Raw genomic sequence first — 17,082 nt, forward strand, 5'->3', positions numbered from 1 at the left:
GAGCAGTCTAAGAGATTTATTACTGTGGGCTCACGATCTACCCACTATAATGCAAACAACAGTGGGAACTTGGGCTTCCACCTGGTATGGGTTACCAACCTACTGAAAAAAATAGCAAATCACTTATTCTCTGTCTTATTTTCCCTATCTGTAAAACATGAACTGGTCTGTCAACAAATTATGACAGCACATTCTGTTGTGTTAGTATACTAGATGCTTTGTGAGGCACAGAAAAATGAGCGAGGCCAATGTACTCAGCATACAGGAGAAGAGATCTGGGTGGGGCTTGTGGTTAAGGAAGTGTCTGGGTGCAAATTCTGGTTCTGACACTTGCTAGCTGTGGGACCTCAGGCAACCAAATTGACCTTGCTGACCCTTAGTTTCCTTTTGTGTGAATGGACATCAGATTTCCCACCTTCTCAGATGGCTGTGAGGAAGAGGTGAAACAGATCATCTAGTTATGTGCTCAGCATATAGTAAGCACTCAAAAAAAAAAGCAACCTATTATAATCATCTCACTAAAATCTCATAGGTTTTCTGTAAAATCTGACACTTCCTATTAATAAAATAGTAAAACGGTTTATCCAACCGTCTGAAGAACAAAAGTGAGTTAAATGGTATTGCTTTCCTTTCTATATTCTTTCCTTTCTTTTCTTCTCTCTCTCTCATTCCTCCTGTCTGGGAAACTGTACTAAAATTAATAAATGCATTGCATGTAAAATGCATATGGCTAACAATAAGATGGAACTGCACACTCAGCGTAGCTCCTGAACTTTACTTTTCTCAAATTAGTTGAAAGGTTTTTCTATTTTAATAAAACTGATGATGAACACATCTTTCATACACAATAATAGCAGATTACAAGGAAATTAGTGTTTTTTTTGTTGTTGCAAATTACATTAAGATGATTTTACACAAGAAGTAGTAGCACACATTTTTTTGTTCTCATTTAAAGCTTCAAGCAGTCTATAAATATACTGAAAAAGAGAAGAAAGTACAAATTATAAGCTTAGAAATAATGCCTGAGTTAAACTGATTTTTACGAAAGAATAAAAAACCTTTAAGGAAAATTGTAGATTATGCACGGCACTTAACTGAATATAATCCTACAATTGCAGCCTAACATCTCTATGAGGAAATAAAATGTTATAGGTTTGGTTAATTCTGACTCAGGAGTACTTACTTCTTAACCACAGTTTGCAGTGGGAAGGGGTAGGGGAGATGACTATAAGTCTGGCAATTTCAAAATCTGAAGGTTAATATGCATTGTTATTGCTTTGATAGATGACTACAGAACTTTGTCATACTTTTTATTGTTTTTTAAGATTTTATTTATTGATTTTTCAAAGAGGGGGTGGAGACAGCAAGAAGTTTAGCTGCTTCACTTTAGTTGTTCATCGCTTGCCTTGTTGTTTGTTGTATGTTTCTTGATGGGGCAAGGGGCCAGGGTTTTGAACTGGTGACCTCAGCATTATAGGTCGACGCTCCATCCACTGTGCCACCACAGGCCAGGCAACAATCTAATTCTTTAGTGACTGTTTCCAACTAGACTTTAAAGTAGAGAAGAAGTGATTGTCCAAATTCATGATGTTTTGTATTACAGCTGAAGCCGATGTCTAGGCAGGACACAGCCTATGTACACCTTTCATTGTTAGGCGCCAACTCTGTAGTACCTTAACAGATCCACAGAGCACATGCAGAGACTTTGTCTTAAAAGTTGTATTGATAACTTATTAACTGGAATATATTGTGTGTGTGTATATATATATAAAGAGTTTATGTTATTCATATAGAATAAATCAAGATTGCTACTCCATACTTAAGTTAATACCTTTTTTTCCTCTCCACCAACACTAATAGCCTTTCTATAACTTTTGCCATATTACAGGAACTCGTCATTTTGTTTAAAACAGGAGAGGGGGTGTAGGGCATCATAACACATTTCTTTGTAATTTTTTAAAAATTTGCCAATAATCATAGTAGTCTTTGATATTCTAAAACCTTTTACTGGGGAGAATTGGGTGTTTGGGGAACCAACAGTTGAGATCTGATAAAGCTGACATGTAAAAAAAATCTCATCAAACTATTTTTTATCTATTAGGCTTGTATTCAAGGGTAACATGACAGAGTGAAGATGAACATGTTCTCTACACAAAACAAGTCAGATCAGCATAATCAGATTATAGGAACTGGGCCAAACTCATACTGATCTGTTTGAAGAACTGCAGTATATAGTCTTCTGTCCTACCTCAATTACTCAGCATTAGAATGTCAATGAAGAAAAGGTTTTCTTGATAAAATAACAATAAGAATTGTAATGTTTTTCTTTAAGAAAACTATCCTGGCCCTGGCTGGTTGGCTTGGTTGGTAGCGTTGACCTGGCGTGTGGATGTCCTGGGCTCGATTCCCAATCAGGGCACACAGGAGAGGTGACCATCTGCTTCTCCACCCCTATCCCTCCCCCTCTCCCCACTTCCTGTAGCCACAGTTTGATGAATATGAGCATGCTGGCTGGGGAGCTGAGGATGACTCCATTGAGCCTCCACCTCAGATGCTAGAAATGGCCCCAGAGGGATAGAGTATCAGCCCCAACAGGGGTTGCTGGGTGGACTGCGTTTGGGGCGCATGAGGTAGTCTGTCTCTGTATCTCCCTTCCACTCACTTAAGAAAAACAACAAACAAACAAACAAAACACCTCAGGAACTGATTCTAGCCTGACTGGTGGTGGCGCAGTGGATAGAGTGTTGACCTGGGACACAGAGGACCCAGATTTGAAGCCCCAAGGTTGCTGGCTTGAACGTGGACACATCTGGCTTGAACGTGGGGTCACCAGCTTGAGTGTGGGATCATTAACATGACCCCTTGGTCACTGGCTTAAGCAAGGGGTCACAGGCTTGGCTGAAGCCCCCCAACCCCTCCTCTGCCAACAAGGCATGTATGAGAAGCAATCAATGAACAACTGAAGTGCCACAGCTATGAGTTTATGCTTCTCATCTCTCCATTACTATCTCTGTCTCTCTCTTAAAAAGAAAAGTAAAACAGAAAACTATCCTATACATTATATATATTTTATATATTCTGCTAATAAAAATTAGTGGATATTTTATTACTTCATATTCATTTTGAAATATCCCCTTAATTTTTGTGCAGTGTGTGTGTGTGTGTGTATACACATGTTCTATTGCAATTATAAAATAACACATTAAGATAGTTTATGGCAAACTTACCTCTATAATAAAAGAGACAAAGGTCAGAGAGCACGAACCAGCGTTTCTTCCACAGCTTCATGCCAGTACTGTCCTGCATTAAATCAGCACATTAAAGAACTGATTTTTCATTTTAGAAAATTAAAACTTATTTCTGTTGCATTTATTTAAATTAAATTATAAAAACCAGGTGTGTTTAATATATGCTACACAGAAACTTAACTATAAAGCCAATCAAACTTTGGTGGCCGTTTTCTAGGGACTTGCATCATATTAAGATATTCTAAAACATACTGGTCTCTGCAGAGTAATACTGTCATGTAAAGGGGACACTGTTGAGCAATCTGATTTGGTTTCATGTTTTTAAGCCATGTGAAATTTACTCTTCTAAAGACATGCCTGCCAGCATGAGGATAATGTAACCATGAAGCAGCACCTGCATTCTGGTAAACCAGACTTAATAAATATGTTAATCTTCAACAAAGAGTAAAATATGTGAACTGAAATTATTCCAAAGGTAATGTGATTTAAAGTGACTGGGCTCAAGGAGCCTTAGCATACAAACACATTTCATAAACGTATTTTTCTTCTTACACATACAGTTTGTGTTCTGCTCATCCTGCAGAAAAGAGTGCCTATTTGGCAAATCTTTCTAAGTAATTTGGTTTATAAAAATACCAAGCTCAAAAAAAATTATAATTTTAATAAAAACTATCTTCTCATATACAATAAAGTAAAACTGCAAGATATAAGGAAACACAGACACCCCCTCCCCCAAAAAAGAGGCCAATTTAGATGTGCATCGATCACTACTTCTTAATTTATTTCTAGCTATGACCATTACCTAATAATGACTTTAGAACTAAAGAAATTACATGAATGAAAATCTCTTGAAGTAAAAGATTTTTCCTTAAAACTGACAGCTACACCAAAGAAAAGCCAAAAATAAATAAATAAATACATGGTATATGATATTTTCAATTTCCTAATTATTACATTCATGGTATTTTCAATTTCCTAATTATATTCTTTCTTTAGTACAGGTAATTATTAAAAGTTTGAATTTTCATGTGGCTCTACAAACAAATGTTCTCTGTCAGTCTCACACCTACTATAAATTAAACACTCATGATACAGAAATTGGTTGGTAACACTTTTGCAATACTAAATTAATCAAGGGATCAAGAAACAAAAATCATTTAAAATAAGGAGTTCTGTAACTCTATTATGCTCAATATTGCACTGAGCTACTTGAACATAATGTGGTCTTACTAGAAATACTAGTCAAAAAAATCTTTTAGCTTGCATAAGTTTAAGTATCAAATGGTTAAAATATAGTAAACAATCTTTAAATACAAATGAAAATTTGGTACCCATGTTACATACCCATCCAATTCAGTGAGGAACTGGCAAAACTAATTTGCCTGTATAACTGGGAATCCAGTGCATTTTTGAGACAGTCTTCCAATACATTGGTTTAGCTGCCACCCAACTCTCAGAGGGAACAATGTCTAATGAATGCTTCATATCAAATTCATTGTAAAATTTAATGAATACAATTAGTAGGTCATCTGAAAGCAGTTAGCAATATTCAACAGGAAGAATATGCACCACCAATGAACTATTATTTTAACTTGTTCTGTATACATCTGAATACATGTAGACACAGAGAGACAGAACAAAGACAGATAAAGGTCTGAATGCCAAATACATCATCATTTCAGTTATCTGGTGGTCACTTATCTGAAATCCAGCTACAAACCAGAAAGTAAAAAAAGAGAACAACCTATTAGCAGCCAAAGTAGATGCCATAAAACCCAATGTACATGCATCCTTACTAATTCTGAAACTAATGACAAAGTTCCAAAAAAGCTTCATTATCAGGTCACCCAGACATCAGAACAATATGAACCCCAACTTATCAGGGTGTCTGAGAGTGAATCATGCTTGGGAAAACAAGAAAAAAACAAACAAACGAACGAACAACAGTATAAACACTTAAGAAAGTAGTCTCGAAAGAACAGAAGCAAAAATCCGTCAAAAAGGCCCTGGCCGGTTGGCTCAGTGGTAGAGCGTTGGCCTGGCGTGCATAAGTCCCGGATTCGATTCCCGGCCAGGGCACACAGGAGAAGCGCCCATCTGCTTCTCCACCCCTCCCTCTCTCCTTCCTCTCTATCTCTCTCTTCCCCTACCACAGCCAAGGCTCCATTGGAGCAAAGATGGCCCGGGCGCTGGGGATGGCTCTGTGGCCTCTGCCTCAGGCACTAGAGTGGCTCTGGTCGTGACATAGCGATGCCCCGGATGGGCAGAGCGTCGCCCCCTGGTGAGCGTGCCGGGTGGATCCCGGTCGGGCGCATGCAGGAGTCTGTCTGACTGTCTCTCCCCGTTTCCAGCTTCAGAAAAATGCAAAAAAAAAAAAAAAAAAAAGTTGCAAAAAAAAATAAATCCATCAAAAATAAAATAAAAAAATCCTAAATTACAGTCCAATTTCTCTATAAATTAAAGCACAGAAGTATATAACTGTACATTTTTCTAAAATATTTTTATGAACAGAAAAAAATGAACAATACTCCTGTAAGGATTTTTCCATTTAAGAAAAATTTCTGCCCATATAATTTTAGCATGTTATTCCTAACACTTCATGTAGTATATATGCTTAGCTTCAAATCTAGATATACCTATAAAAAACACACATAGTTTCTGTACTAAGTCAACAGCTATTACCTTTTCATTCCTCATTGCTCCCCTAATATTCTTAGTGGTAATAAGAAAGGAAAGAATCTTGATGATCACTCTTTCTCCATTTTACTGAACTGTCTTAGGAACATTCAGCCAGAAAAGTCCCTTTTGATTCTATCCTTTTTTTCCACATCAAATAAGAAAAAAAAAATACCTGTTTATAAAGCCAGCCTCGTCTGACCACTGGTGCATTAGGATTCCTTTTAATTGAATTTGATCTCTTTCCAAAATTATGAACTTTTTTTGAAGCCCGTGAAGTCTAAATAGAAAAAAGCATAACGTGGTATTAACGACTAGATATTTGAGTTTATTTTTTACTTTCATTATTTTAATCTCTTTTCAGATTCCTCTGGAACTTGTAGGTTTTAATCTTTTCAGATGAATTATTGTAATTCTGCTTTTCCTGGCTTAGTTCTTTCAAGTGTAATAATTCTGCACAAAGACTTCCTCCCTCAGTATATTACAAAAGGATCCCAAGTTTTAACATCTCTCCCTTAAACATGGATATATACTTTTTAAAAAGGTACTGAGTGTGGCAGTGTTTTGTCCTACTTGTTTTATAAATTGAATGAACCTTGAGTAAAAATTATTAACAAACCTGTAAGAATAATCCAACAGAACTTTGTGCTTTCTATCTACAATTAATAGTTATTTAAATTAAAGTTAGTATCAAGTCACAAGAAATATTGAAACATAAACTATAACAAACATAATATAGCAAGTCAGAACAAGACTGGATGGATCTACTTAGTACCACAGACAACCATGAACTTGAATGACACCAGACAGATAGTGCTTACTACATTCTTAAAGGTATACATAGGGATATACAGTCTTTAAGATACTGCTATGTATAGCATAAAGATTTATTTTGGCAGAAATAATAGCAGAAACCAACAAACATAAAGACAAAGAAGCTGAGATTTAATTTCTGTATAAAAGTAATATCACCTCTTATTTTTTAACTTACCTAGAACCTTTGAACATCTACCTTATTTCAGGTTTTGTTTTGCCTCAAGTATATTTTCTTTGACAAATTTTAATTTACTTTTTAAAATACATTTTTTAAAAAGATTTTATTTATTGATTTTGGAGAGGAGAGGGGGGAGAGAGAGAGGGAGAGAGAGAGAGGGAGAGAGAGAGAGAGAGAGGGAGAGAGAGAGAGGGAGAGAAACAGAAAGAGAGAAAGGGTTGGGGAGGAGCGGGAAGCATCAACTCCCATATGTGCCTTGACCAGGCAAGCCTGAGGTTTCAAATAGCAACCTCAGTGTTCCAGGTTGAGGCTTTATGTACAGTGCCACCACAGGTCAGGTTAATTTACTTTTAATGCTTAAACACAATATAAAACTCAAATGGTACAAAAAAGATATACAAGGACCAGTATACTTCTCTCTCAACCCTGGGCTCCAGCACCCTAACAAATCCTACATACACCCTGTAAGACAACCAATATCTCTGTGTGTACTTCTGTCTACCATCTAAAAATAACCATTTAATAGTTATGGAATATCATTTTTTCCCCTCTCAAATGACTTCATATATAATACCCACTCTTCTGTTCCACTATTTCTTGGACCTGACTACATAAATAGAATGTATACTTGTCGGGAGCCGATCAACGACTGCTGGCTGGCAAGGTCACAGCAGGAGAAGACCCACAACTGCTGGCTGACAAGGTCACAGCAGGAGAAGACCCACAACTGCTAGCTGACAAGGTCACAGCAGAAGAAGATCAAAAACTGCTGACTGACAAAGTCACAGCAGAGAAGACCAATGGCTGCGGGGTGACAAAGTCACTGCAAGTGAAGACCAATGGCTGCGGGGTGACAAAGTCACCGCAAAGGAAAGGCACAACGATACTTCCCCCTTTGACCTTTTTGAATTAATCTGGCCTTATATCCCCCCTTTTCTGGGTGTGTGCTATTATTTGTAGCACAGGGATAATAGTACCGTGCTTTCCGTGTAGATTTGTAGTAATTTCTTTGGAAATGAGACAGAAGGTGTAAGTTCCACAGAAAAGCCTGTAAGCCCCTTGAACTGGGCTCATAAACATAAGAGGCTGGCTATGATATCCCTCGTAAAGGGTTAAGTTTGTAGGAGAATTTCTTCTTATTAATCATGTTAGAAAGAATAAAGTTAGAACTTAACTAGTGTATGAATATAGTAAATGAATAAAGTTTAACTAGACATTAGAATCTTAGGTAAAGTGGAGTGGAGTGGCCTGTTGCGTGGCCTTGGATAGGAGTGCAGCTGGCAAGTAAAGATTGTTTTGTTAAAAGACTTGTTTTGTTACTGAAGGCAGTTGCTGGGCTTTTCTCAGTAGAACGTTCTCATGAGATTTTTGTATTTTCCAAGAATAAGGAGAGGAATGTGGTGGGATTCATAGCAGCAGTAGCAACTAATGCCTTCTGATATTGTGTTGCTGCTAGCTATCTTGCAGATGCGCTCTATGTGTCTCTGGGTGAAAGTTACTCTTAATACTTTGTTAGTTTCTTAAATAGCAAGCCTTTTGTAGTCTCGTGGGAAAAGAATTAGGACACTGCATGAACTCAAGGCAATTTGCCTGAGCAAGCGGTGGTCCTTTTGCTAGTCCTTGATGATTTCGTCTGCTATCTCTTTCTGCACCCTCGACTCACAACAGTAAAATAGAGTTATTAATTAGTACTAATCTTTTAGAAGTTTGTACCAATATTGTTATTACTATTCAAGTTATTGTATAACTGTACTTTGAATAACTTACCACCTAATTTGTAGTTTATAGATATGAAATAACTGTTATCTGGAAATATGTAACCACAGTGAAACTAAAACAATGATGTATTCAAAATACCATGTGATTGTAACTTAGTGTGTGTGCATAAAAAGGAAGCTAGACCAGCATTTAGCGGAGATGCCTGGCAGTAAATGCTAACCAGAGAATAAAGAATTCGGCTCTCTCACTCGATTTTCGCCAACGCCGTCTCTTCCTGTGGGACCCCTGGATTCCCCCCCGGGGCTGGACCCCGGCATATACTCTTGTCTGTGCTATAAAACTTTTTAACCTTTGTAAATCAGATAAGTGAAAATTCGTGTTCTTTTCTGATTTTAACTAGCATTTTTTCATATTATAAAGAAATGTGAGCATCTCTTACAATATAGTTTTAAAGTAAAAATTCCCTTCTTCACCCTCGAAAGTGATTTTACATATTTGCCCATTTAAAAACTGGGTTTGTAAGCCTTTTTCTTACTGGTTCATAGCACTTCTTTAGTTATAAAGGAATTATTGTTTAATTGTTATGTGACTTGCAGATGCATGCATGCATGATAATTTTCTATGGTTAAATTTCTCAATTTGACTTCTGGGTTTCATATTATATTTAGAAAGCCCATTTACATTCTGAATTTCTTTTTTAAATAAATCTTCGATTGTTTTCTGTAGTGCTTTTATAGTTTTTAACATTTCAATATTTGATCTATCTGGAAAATTTCTGGTGTAAAGTGTGAGGCACAGATCCAATTTCCTGGACAATGACTTAGTGAATTCTAGTCCATCTATCTTTTTTCTCGATGTTAATTAAAATATATTAATGAACCATCATCATACTCAGTTATCCTGTTAGCATTTTATATTGTACAGAATTATAAAGTATTTACACTGTTTGAAAATTTACATTTAGTTGTATTATTCCACAAAATTTCATTTAAAAAACCTTAATAGGCATTTAAAATATATAACTGTTTATTAACCATTTCTTTACAATTTCATAATTTACTATTACAATTGCTTTTATTTTCATAAAATATTATTTTCTAAAAAATAAAGATTATTCTTTATCACCCCTTGATTCTTTCGCTATCTATTAATACAGGGAAAGGGCAATATCTCTGGGGCAATTATTTGTTTATTCAGATTTAGTAGCAAATTTTCCAGGAGTTTGAAAAAATTTTACATTAAAATTCTAAATTTAAAATAATATTATGTTTTAAAGTACAAGAAGCAACAAATACAAATTTTAAAGTAGACACACAACTCTAGGATCATAGATTAAACAACACTGTCATTTCTGATTATAAAGAAAAACCACCCACTTCTTTCCATATGGTACTTTTCATACATTAGATTCTAAATACTTCATGGTTATCAAACACATTGGTATTGAGTTTCTCTTGAGCAGTAAGAGACTTTATACATTTATTTTTAGATAGTGTAAGCCTGCTCAATCTAGGCCTACTTAATAGTCAGAAAACAGAATTTCTAGGCCATTATATTAATCTTCACCTTTTAAACTTAAGTTGATTCAATAAACTGAGATTCTTTCATACTAACATCCAGTACATTTGTAAAATTATTCAAAATCTGAACTCTGTAATATTTTTAAAAATGTAATTCATTGAATCATTAAAATATAATCTTATTGCTTTATATTCCAAGCCACTGCTTATATAAATTACCTCAAATGTAATTAGGTGCATGTAATAATAAAAATGAAATGATTATTCTATAATTCTAAAACCCATGAAGAGTAATAGTAAAATACTGACTACCAATTATACCAGCTATCAATAATTAACAGTAAGCACAATAACTTACTCTGCCTACAGGGCTCAGTGGATGTACTGCATAATCTGAAGTCATGTTATAGTTAGAAGCTTCATTTATCATACTTATAGGTCGTTCCTTCTTTTCTTCAGATGTCATAGTTGGAACAGTCCTGAAAACATATGTCAGAATGCTAGTACTTGCTGTAAATGAAAACTGCCTTACAATAAAGTTTCCCTAGAGTTAACAATGCTGGTGGTCTTATGTTCTCAAAACAAGTTGGATACGAGGTAGAGCTTAATAAGCTCTAGAGCTAGGACTTAAGAGTTATAATTACTATCAATAGAACTAATGCTTCTCCTAATCACAACATAAGTTATAATATCAAGTTTATTTTAATAAGTATGATATCAGATATTCTACTTGGTCATCTTACTGGAAATTTAAAAACTTAGCTACAGATTATTCTAATATTAAAACAGTAACAATGATATCAATAACTAATATTTGTGAACAGATTTTTAGCATAAAATATTTTAACACATTTCATTTGATGCTCATAAAAGTCTTAAGAAGTGGTTAATTACCACTTTCTCTGACTTAAGGATGAGAAAAATGAGCTCAAATTAGTTTAACAATCTGACTAAGTTTACAACTTCTGACCTTACACTCTGGGCTCTTGAACTGTCTTCTTGAACTAAGGGAAAACATCTTCTGAAATTACATTCCCCATAAAAACTTATTCTGTACACATATAGTAAACAGATGTCATTCCGTTATTATACTTGATTGCAAATATCCAGATAAGTGAAGTGCTAAATTGTACTGTATTAAATATAGATAACAGCAATCTCAAAGCTAACCCCATTCTGAACAAAGGCATTCCATGAAGCTCTTTACTTACTGTTCATTCACTACAAAAATACAGTTGTCCTGTGATGGCTGTCCCGTGACTGGGTGTTTACAGGTCACTTTCCTCTCATTATGGCTGAAAGAAAAGAGAAAATGTGTATATGTACTTTTATCACCATAAATGTTTTTCTAATATTCTGGTAGCAAAATAGCCACTTCTTGTATTATGGTATTAAAGTTAGGAAATAAAGGAGATGAAATTCAAACCCCCAGCTGCTGAGATTTCTAACACACCTTTTCTACTACTATCAACTGTGTGTGCACATGTAAACGCTACTTAGTTTTACAAAACAGAGAAGCTCACCCCTGTAGTCTGACTTCAATTTGTCTGCAAGACCACTGCATTTTACATGTGATAGGTGGGCTACCAACACAGGGACGAGTTCTACCCACTCCCATCATTTAGTGTATCAGCTTAGGCACCTACTGTCAAATTCACACAGAGGAGAAAAACAAACTAACATTACTACTAAATAGGCACTGGCACATCAGAAATGTAATGGGTCTGATTTTTATGATACTTAAGGAAAATATGCTATAGAATAATGTAATGAAATCTGAAGGTGAAAACTAAAATGTTAAATGAAATGTACGAATGAATGACAACAGAAACAAAGAAAAATATACTTGTTTGCTGGAAAAAATTTGTTTTAAATTAAAAGATGACCTCTTTTGGGGGAGTAAGACCTTTGAGTAAGAAATACTATTCTTTCAAGGTTTAGTGATAAGATTAGGTCTCCTATTGTCTTCTCAAAATAAGAGTAGATAAAAATACCAAACTATTTATCTAATCCAAACATATTCAATGCCCATAGTAATATGCAATAGACATTGACATATTAAAATTACATATCATTTGAAAATTAATGTTTTTCTATTGGGTTTCATACCATAGAATAGCAATTTTCAACCTTTTTCATCTTATGGCAAAACAAACTCATTACTAAAATTTTGTGGCATACCAAAAAATATTATATTTTTTATCAATCTGACAAAAGCTATAATTTTGATTTATTCACACCGGATGGCTATTGTTATATTGGCTCTGGTCATTTCTTTATTTGATAATCTAAGAGAAAAGAGGTCAGTGCCTCTGACTAAATAGTCAGGTACTGAATGTTTTAAAAATTCTTGCAGCACACATGTTGAAAATCACTGTACAGTACAACCTATCATTGGTGTGCCTGATCTTAGAAAATTTACTTTCATTACAGAAAAAATTTTTAGTACATTATATTGAATACTGCTTTTAATCATAAGAGGTTATTACGTGTGCTCTGAATTTTGGGAACTGTATACCCACAAGCCACAGACTTTCTGGCAAACTTCAGATACTTAAGTTCCTTTTCCAAATCCTAACATCCGTTAGTATTATTTTATTGGTAACTCAGTACTTGAAATTCTACCCATTAAATAAAACTAAAACTGTATAAAATAAAAAGTACAGATACAAGTTTTTAAAATTTTTCATACTAACTATTGTGATAGTAGAATGATTATTGATGGAATATAATGTGTTTCTACTATTTCTTTAATTGGTCTACTAAGCACATAGGACTGCTAAACTATCAGCTTTTTGTAGTGGTTTGTCTTTATACAAACATATTCAATAGACATTAAGATTTGGTGGGTTTTAGATACTTATTTGGGTGGTATTTTTACTACATACCACACTACCTACAAATGACTTTCTTACCTGCTGATTTAAAAACATACAATAGTGGAAACTAACGTCTCATGGGAGATAAGACTTTATGTAAGAAGCAGTAAGTTGGTAACAGAATAACTAAGAAAACACAGCCTCTAGAGATAAGTGGAAAATACTGAAGTATTCAAATGTGATGAGCATTATGAATGTGTCAAGGTATGTACATTCTGATATTTAAACAGTAAAACATACTATGGGGAGAAGGGGGTAAAGTAACCTGTGATAGGGATTAGTCACGTTAGTAATGAAAAATGGAGAGTAACTTTTTTCCCTTCAAGTTTCTCCTTCGGAAGCAGCATTTTTTTTTTTTTTTTTTTTGGTATTTTTCTGAAGCTGGAAACGGGGAGAGACAGTCAGACAGACTCCGGCATGCGTCCAACCGGGATCCACCTGGCACACCCACCAGGGGCGAAGCTCTGCCCACCAGGGGGCGATGCTCTGCCCCTCCCAGGCGTCGCTCTGCCGCGACCAGAGCCACTCTAGCACCTGGTGCAGAGGCCAAGGAGCCATCCCCAGCGCCCGGGCCATCTTTGCTCCAATGGAGCCTTGGCTGCGGGAGGGGAAGAGAGAGACAGAGAGGAAGAGGGGGGATGGAGAAGCAAATGGGCGCTTCTCCTATGTGCCCTGGCCGGGAATTGAACCCGGGTCCCCCGCACGCCAGGCCGACGCTCTACCGCTGAGCCACCAGGCCAGGGCCGGAAGCAGCATTTAAGCTAGAATTGGCTGAGTGATAGAACAGAAATATACAAATTCTTCTTATAAAATCCAATCCTGCACAAAAACAACAAATAACTCCCTATATATTGCATTATTTCCCGTGCTATATGTCATTTCACCTGGGAGGAATGGAGTAGACTCTAATCCCAATATTCTAGAAGCTCTAAATAACCACAAAATGGCTCTGCAGTAACTATCAAGAGACCACACTGACTATCTGAACACTAAATAGATCCGAGTACCCATTAGACAAGGATGTAGGACAATGAGATTTAAATAATAAATAAAACGGAGCCCAAATATTCTTTTTCCTAAATGTGGGTATTAGTTAAATTGACATTTCATCACCATATCTTAAAGTAAAACTAAATAAAAATCTTAGCATTCCATCTTAGTTAAAAGATCAGTGACTGCCCTGGCCGGTTGGCTCAGCGGTAGAGCGTCGGCCTAGCGTGCGGAGGACCCGGGTTCGATTCCCGGCCAGGGCACACAGGAGAAGCGCCCATTTGCTTCTCCACCCCTCCGCCGCGCTTTCCTCTCTGTCTCTCTCTTCCCCTCCCGCAGCCAAAGCTCCATTGGAGCAAAGATGGCCCGGGCGCTGGGGATGGCTCCTTGGCCTCTGCCTCAGGCGCTAGAGTGGCTCTGGTCGCAATATGGCGACGCCCAGGATGGGCAGAGCATCGCCCCCTGGTGGGCAGAGCATCGCCCCTGGTGGGCGTGCCGGGTGGATCCCGGTCGGGCGCATGCGGGAGTCTGTCTGACTGTCTCTCCCCGTTTCCAGCTTCAGAAATGAAAAAAAAAAAAAAAAAAAAAAAAAAAAAGATCAGTGACTAAAACCTATATAAAACATGAATCTATTTATATTCTTTTATTACTTATAGCTCTGGTATCAAATTAACATAACTCATATAAAATCTACAAGGCCATTACTATTTTTTTAATTTATATTTTTATTTTTTTTTATGTTTCTGAAGCTAGAAACGGGGAGAGACAGTCAGACAGGCTCCCGCATGCGCCTGACCGGGATCCACCCGGCACGCCCACCAGGGGGCGATGCTCTGCCCCTCCGGGCGTTGCTCTGCCACGACCAGAGCTACTCTAGCGCCTGGGGCAGAGGCCAAGCAGCCATCCCCAGCGCCCGGGCCATCTTTGCTCCAATGGAGCCTCGGCTGCGGGAAGGGAAAAGAGAGAGAGAGGAAGGAGAAGGGGAGGGGTGGAGAAGCAGATGGGCGCTTCCCCTGTGTGCCCTGGCCGGGAATCGAACCCAGGACTTCCGCACACCAGGCCGACGCTCTACCATTGAGCCAACCGGCCAGGGCCCCATTACTATTTTTAGTAAATAAAAGAAATAATCTTTCCTAGTATATCTGCCTAAAAGCTAACATAAAATAAACAAAGAAATTCTCTCAAATGTTTATTCATTTGTTCTGACTTATATAATAGTCCTAAAATCTGGCTCTTGGTTACTAATTTTAAAAAAACACAGTGCATTTTCTAAAACATTAGTTCCAAAATCTGTATAATGATGCATTTAAAAAACTTTTTATTTATTAATTTGGGAGGAAAAGAAGATGAGAAAGAGAGAGAAAGGAAGGGAAAGGGAAGAGAAGAGACAGAGCATCAATTTGTTGTTCCAATTTGTTGCATTCACTGGTTGATTCTTGCATGTGTCCTGACCAAGAATTGAACCCACAACCTTGGCACATTGGGACAATGCTGAGTTGAGTTTGAGATCCCTGATTTAGATAGTGACAGCCAATAAACAACATCAGTGTAAATGAAATCCAAATGAGTCTAAAAAAAAGTTCCATAAAGGCATCTGTTAATGTACAATGATGTATTTTAAGTTACAATCACTCAAAATTAGAGGTTTCTATAAAATTTAAATTCAAAAGAATGAGATTTTATAGGCTATTAGAAAAATATTGTCATCTCCTATAAAGCAACATATTTAACAAATAGAAAAACTAGAATAACGTTTTCTAATCATTTCCTCAAAAATGAACTAAAGTAAATGAAAATATGACAGCAAAATATCAATTCCAGTCTTAACTGTATGAACATGGTAATTTTCCACTACAAGAATTGTCCATCCTCACTGCTCTTAGGTAAGTGTATTTTTAAATGTATTTTTAGATATTTAAATATTTCCTTAGAGATATTTTTAAATTTCAAATCGTTCCTTCTTATCATAATGGCATTTACACTTCATTTTTATAGTATGTTGCATTTTTAAGTATAATACTGATAAAAGATAAACATAATTTCTAAATCATTCATAAAAACTAAAAATGATTTAGATCAGGGGTCTCAAACTCGCGGCCCGCCGAACAATTTTGTGCAGCCCGCAGACTAATCCACGAACTACAGTTTCTGGTCGTTTTGTGACACTGAAAAGTGTTGCATAACAGTTGCCTTTTGTAGACCTAGTGCGGCCCGCAGAAGGGCTGTGATCTTGCTCTGCGGCCCACATGCTGAGTTGAGTTTGAGATCCCTGATTTAGATAGTGACAGCCAATAAACAACATCAGTGTAAATGAAATCCAAATGAGTCTAAAAAAAAGTTCCATAAAGGCATCTGTTAATGTACAGAATTTTTCTAATACTGAATACATTAATTCTTTAATATGTATAATGACTGAGCCCTGTAGAAGGTAGAAGGCCCACTATGAAGTATCAAATCTGACCACTGTCCTCAGTACAGAGGAGGAGTACACAGGACCGTGGAGGATGGCAGGGAAGACAGTAGTTTCAAGCTTTTGCACAACTCAACCAGTTTGTCCCTTGCGTTATTTATAAAACATACGCTTTCATCCTACAGTTGGTATCCTTCTGGTAGTCCGTAAGTTTTATTTTTCGGAAGGATCTCAAAATTCAGATCAGGAGTATCATCAGTTTCACTGATGCTTGTGTAGTAGTATGTTCCAGTACGATCCCTATATTACAGAACGATTTGAATAGCATATAAACTCCATTATTTGTTTATGCATGACTTTGTCTGTGAGACACTCCAGTGAATGCAGAAAACCGCACGCCACAGAATTCCAGCCACACAGGAGTACACACATTGTACATCAACACATCAAACACTTACCAGCTCCTTGAGCTCACTGCCTGTTTTATGAAGCACACTCATCCAAACGCAGTTGACACAACTTCCTGCCTAGTTACGTATATCCCTACTTCCAGCACTTCCCAATAACTCACAGTAACTCACAAGCTGAAACCCTTCCAATGATCATTTCTACAAGCAAACTGAAGGTCTTCGTCAAGGCAAAGAAT

The 17,082-nt window shown here is 36.7% G+C and overlaps 1 protein-coding gene across 18 annotated transcripts in view; it reads right to left on the minus strand.

The window, feature by feature from the left end:
- The window catches only part of PLEKHA5 (pleckstrin homology domain containing A5), a 277,256-nt gene that overhangs the window by 96,998 nt on the left and 163,176 nt on the right, over positions 1–17,082 (minus strand). For 16 of the 18 annotated variants that reach the window (XM_066354959.1, XM_066354940.1, XM_066354968.1 and 13 more), the window contains exons 4-7: positions 11,369–11,452; positions 10,516–10,636; positions 6,100–6,204; positions 3,228–3,300 (exon numbers count right to left, since the gene is read on the minus strand). In XM_066354959.1, coding sequence (XP_066211056.1) covers positions 3,228–3,300; positions 6,100–6,204; positions 10,516–10,636; positions 11,369–11,452 — 383 coding nt within the window. Of the gene's footprint in view, positions 1–3,227; positions 3,301–6,099; positions 6,205–10,515; positions 10,637–11,367; positions 11,453–17,082 lie in introns of those variants that run through there. The other 2 variants (XR_010747626.1, XR_010747627.1) reach the window with 2 other exon arrangements.

This window comes from Saccopteryx leptura, chromosome 1 (assembly GCF_036850995.1).
Source record: "Saccopteryx leptura isolate mSacLep1 chromosome 1, mSacLep1_pri_phased_curated, whole genome shotgun sequence".
Classification (NCBI taxonomy): Eukaryota; Metazoa; Chordata; class Mammalia; order Chiroptera; family Emballonuridae; genus Saccopteryx; species Saccopteryx leptura.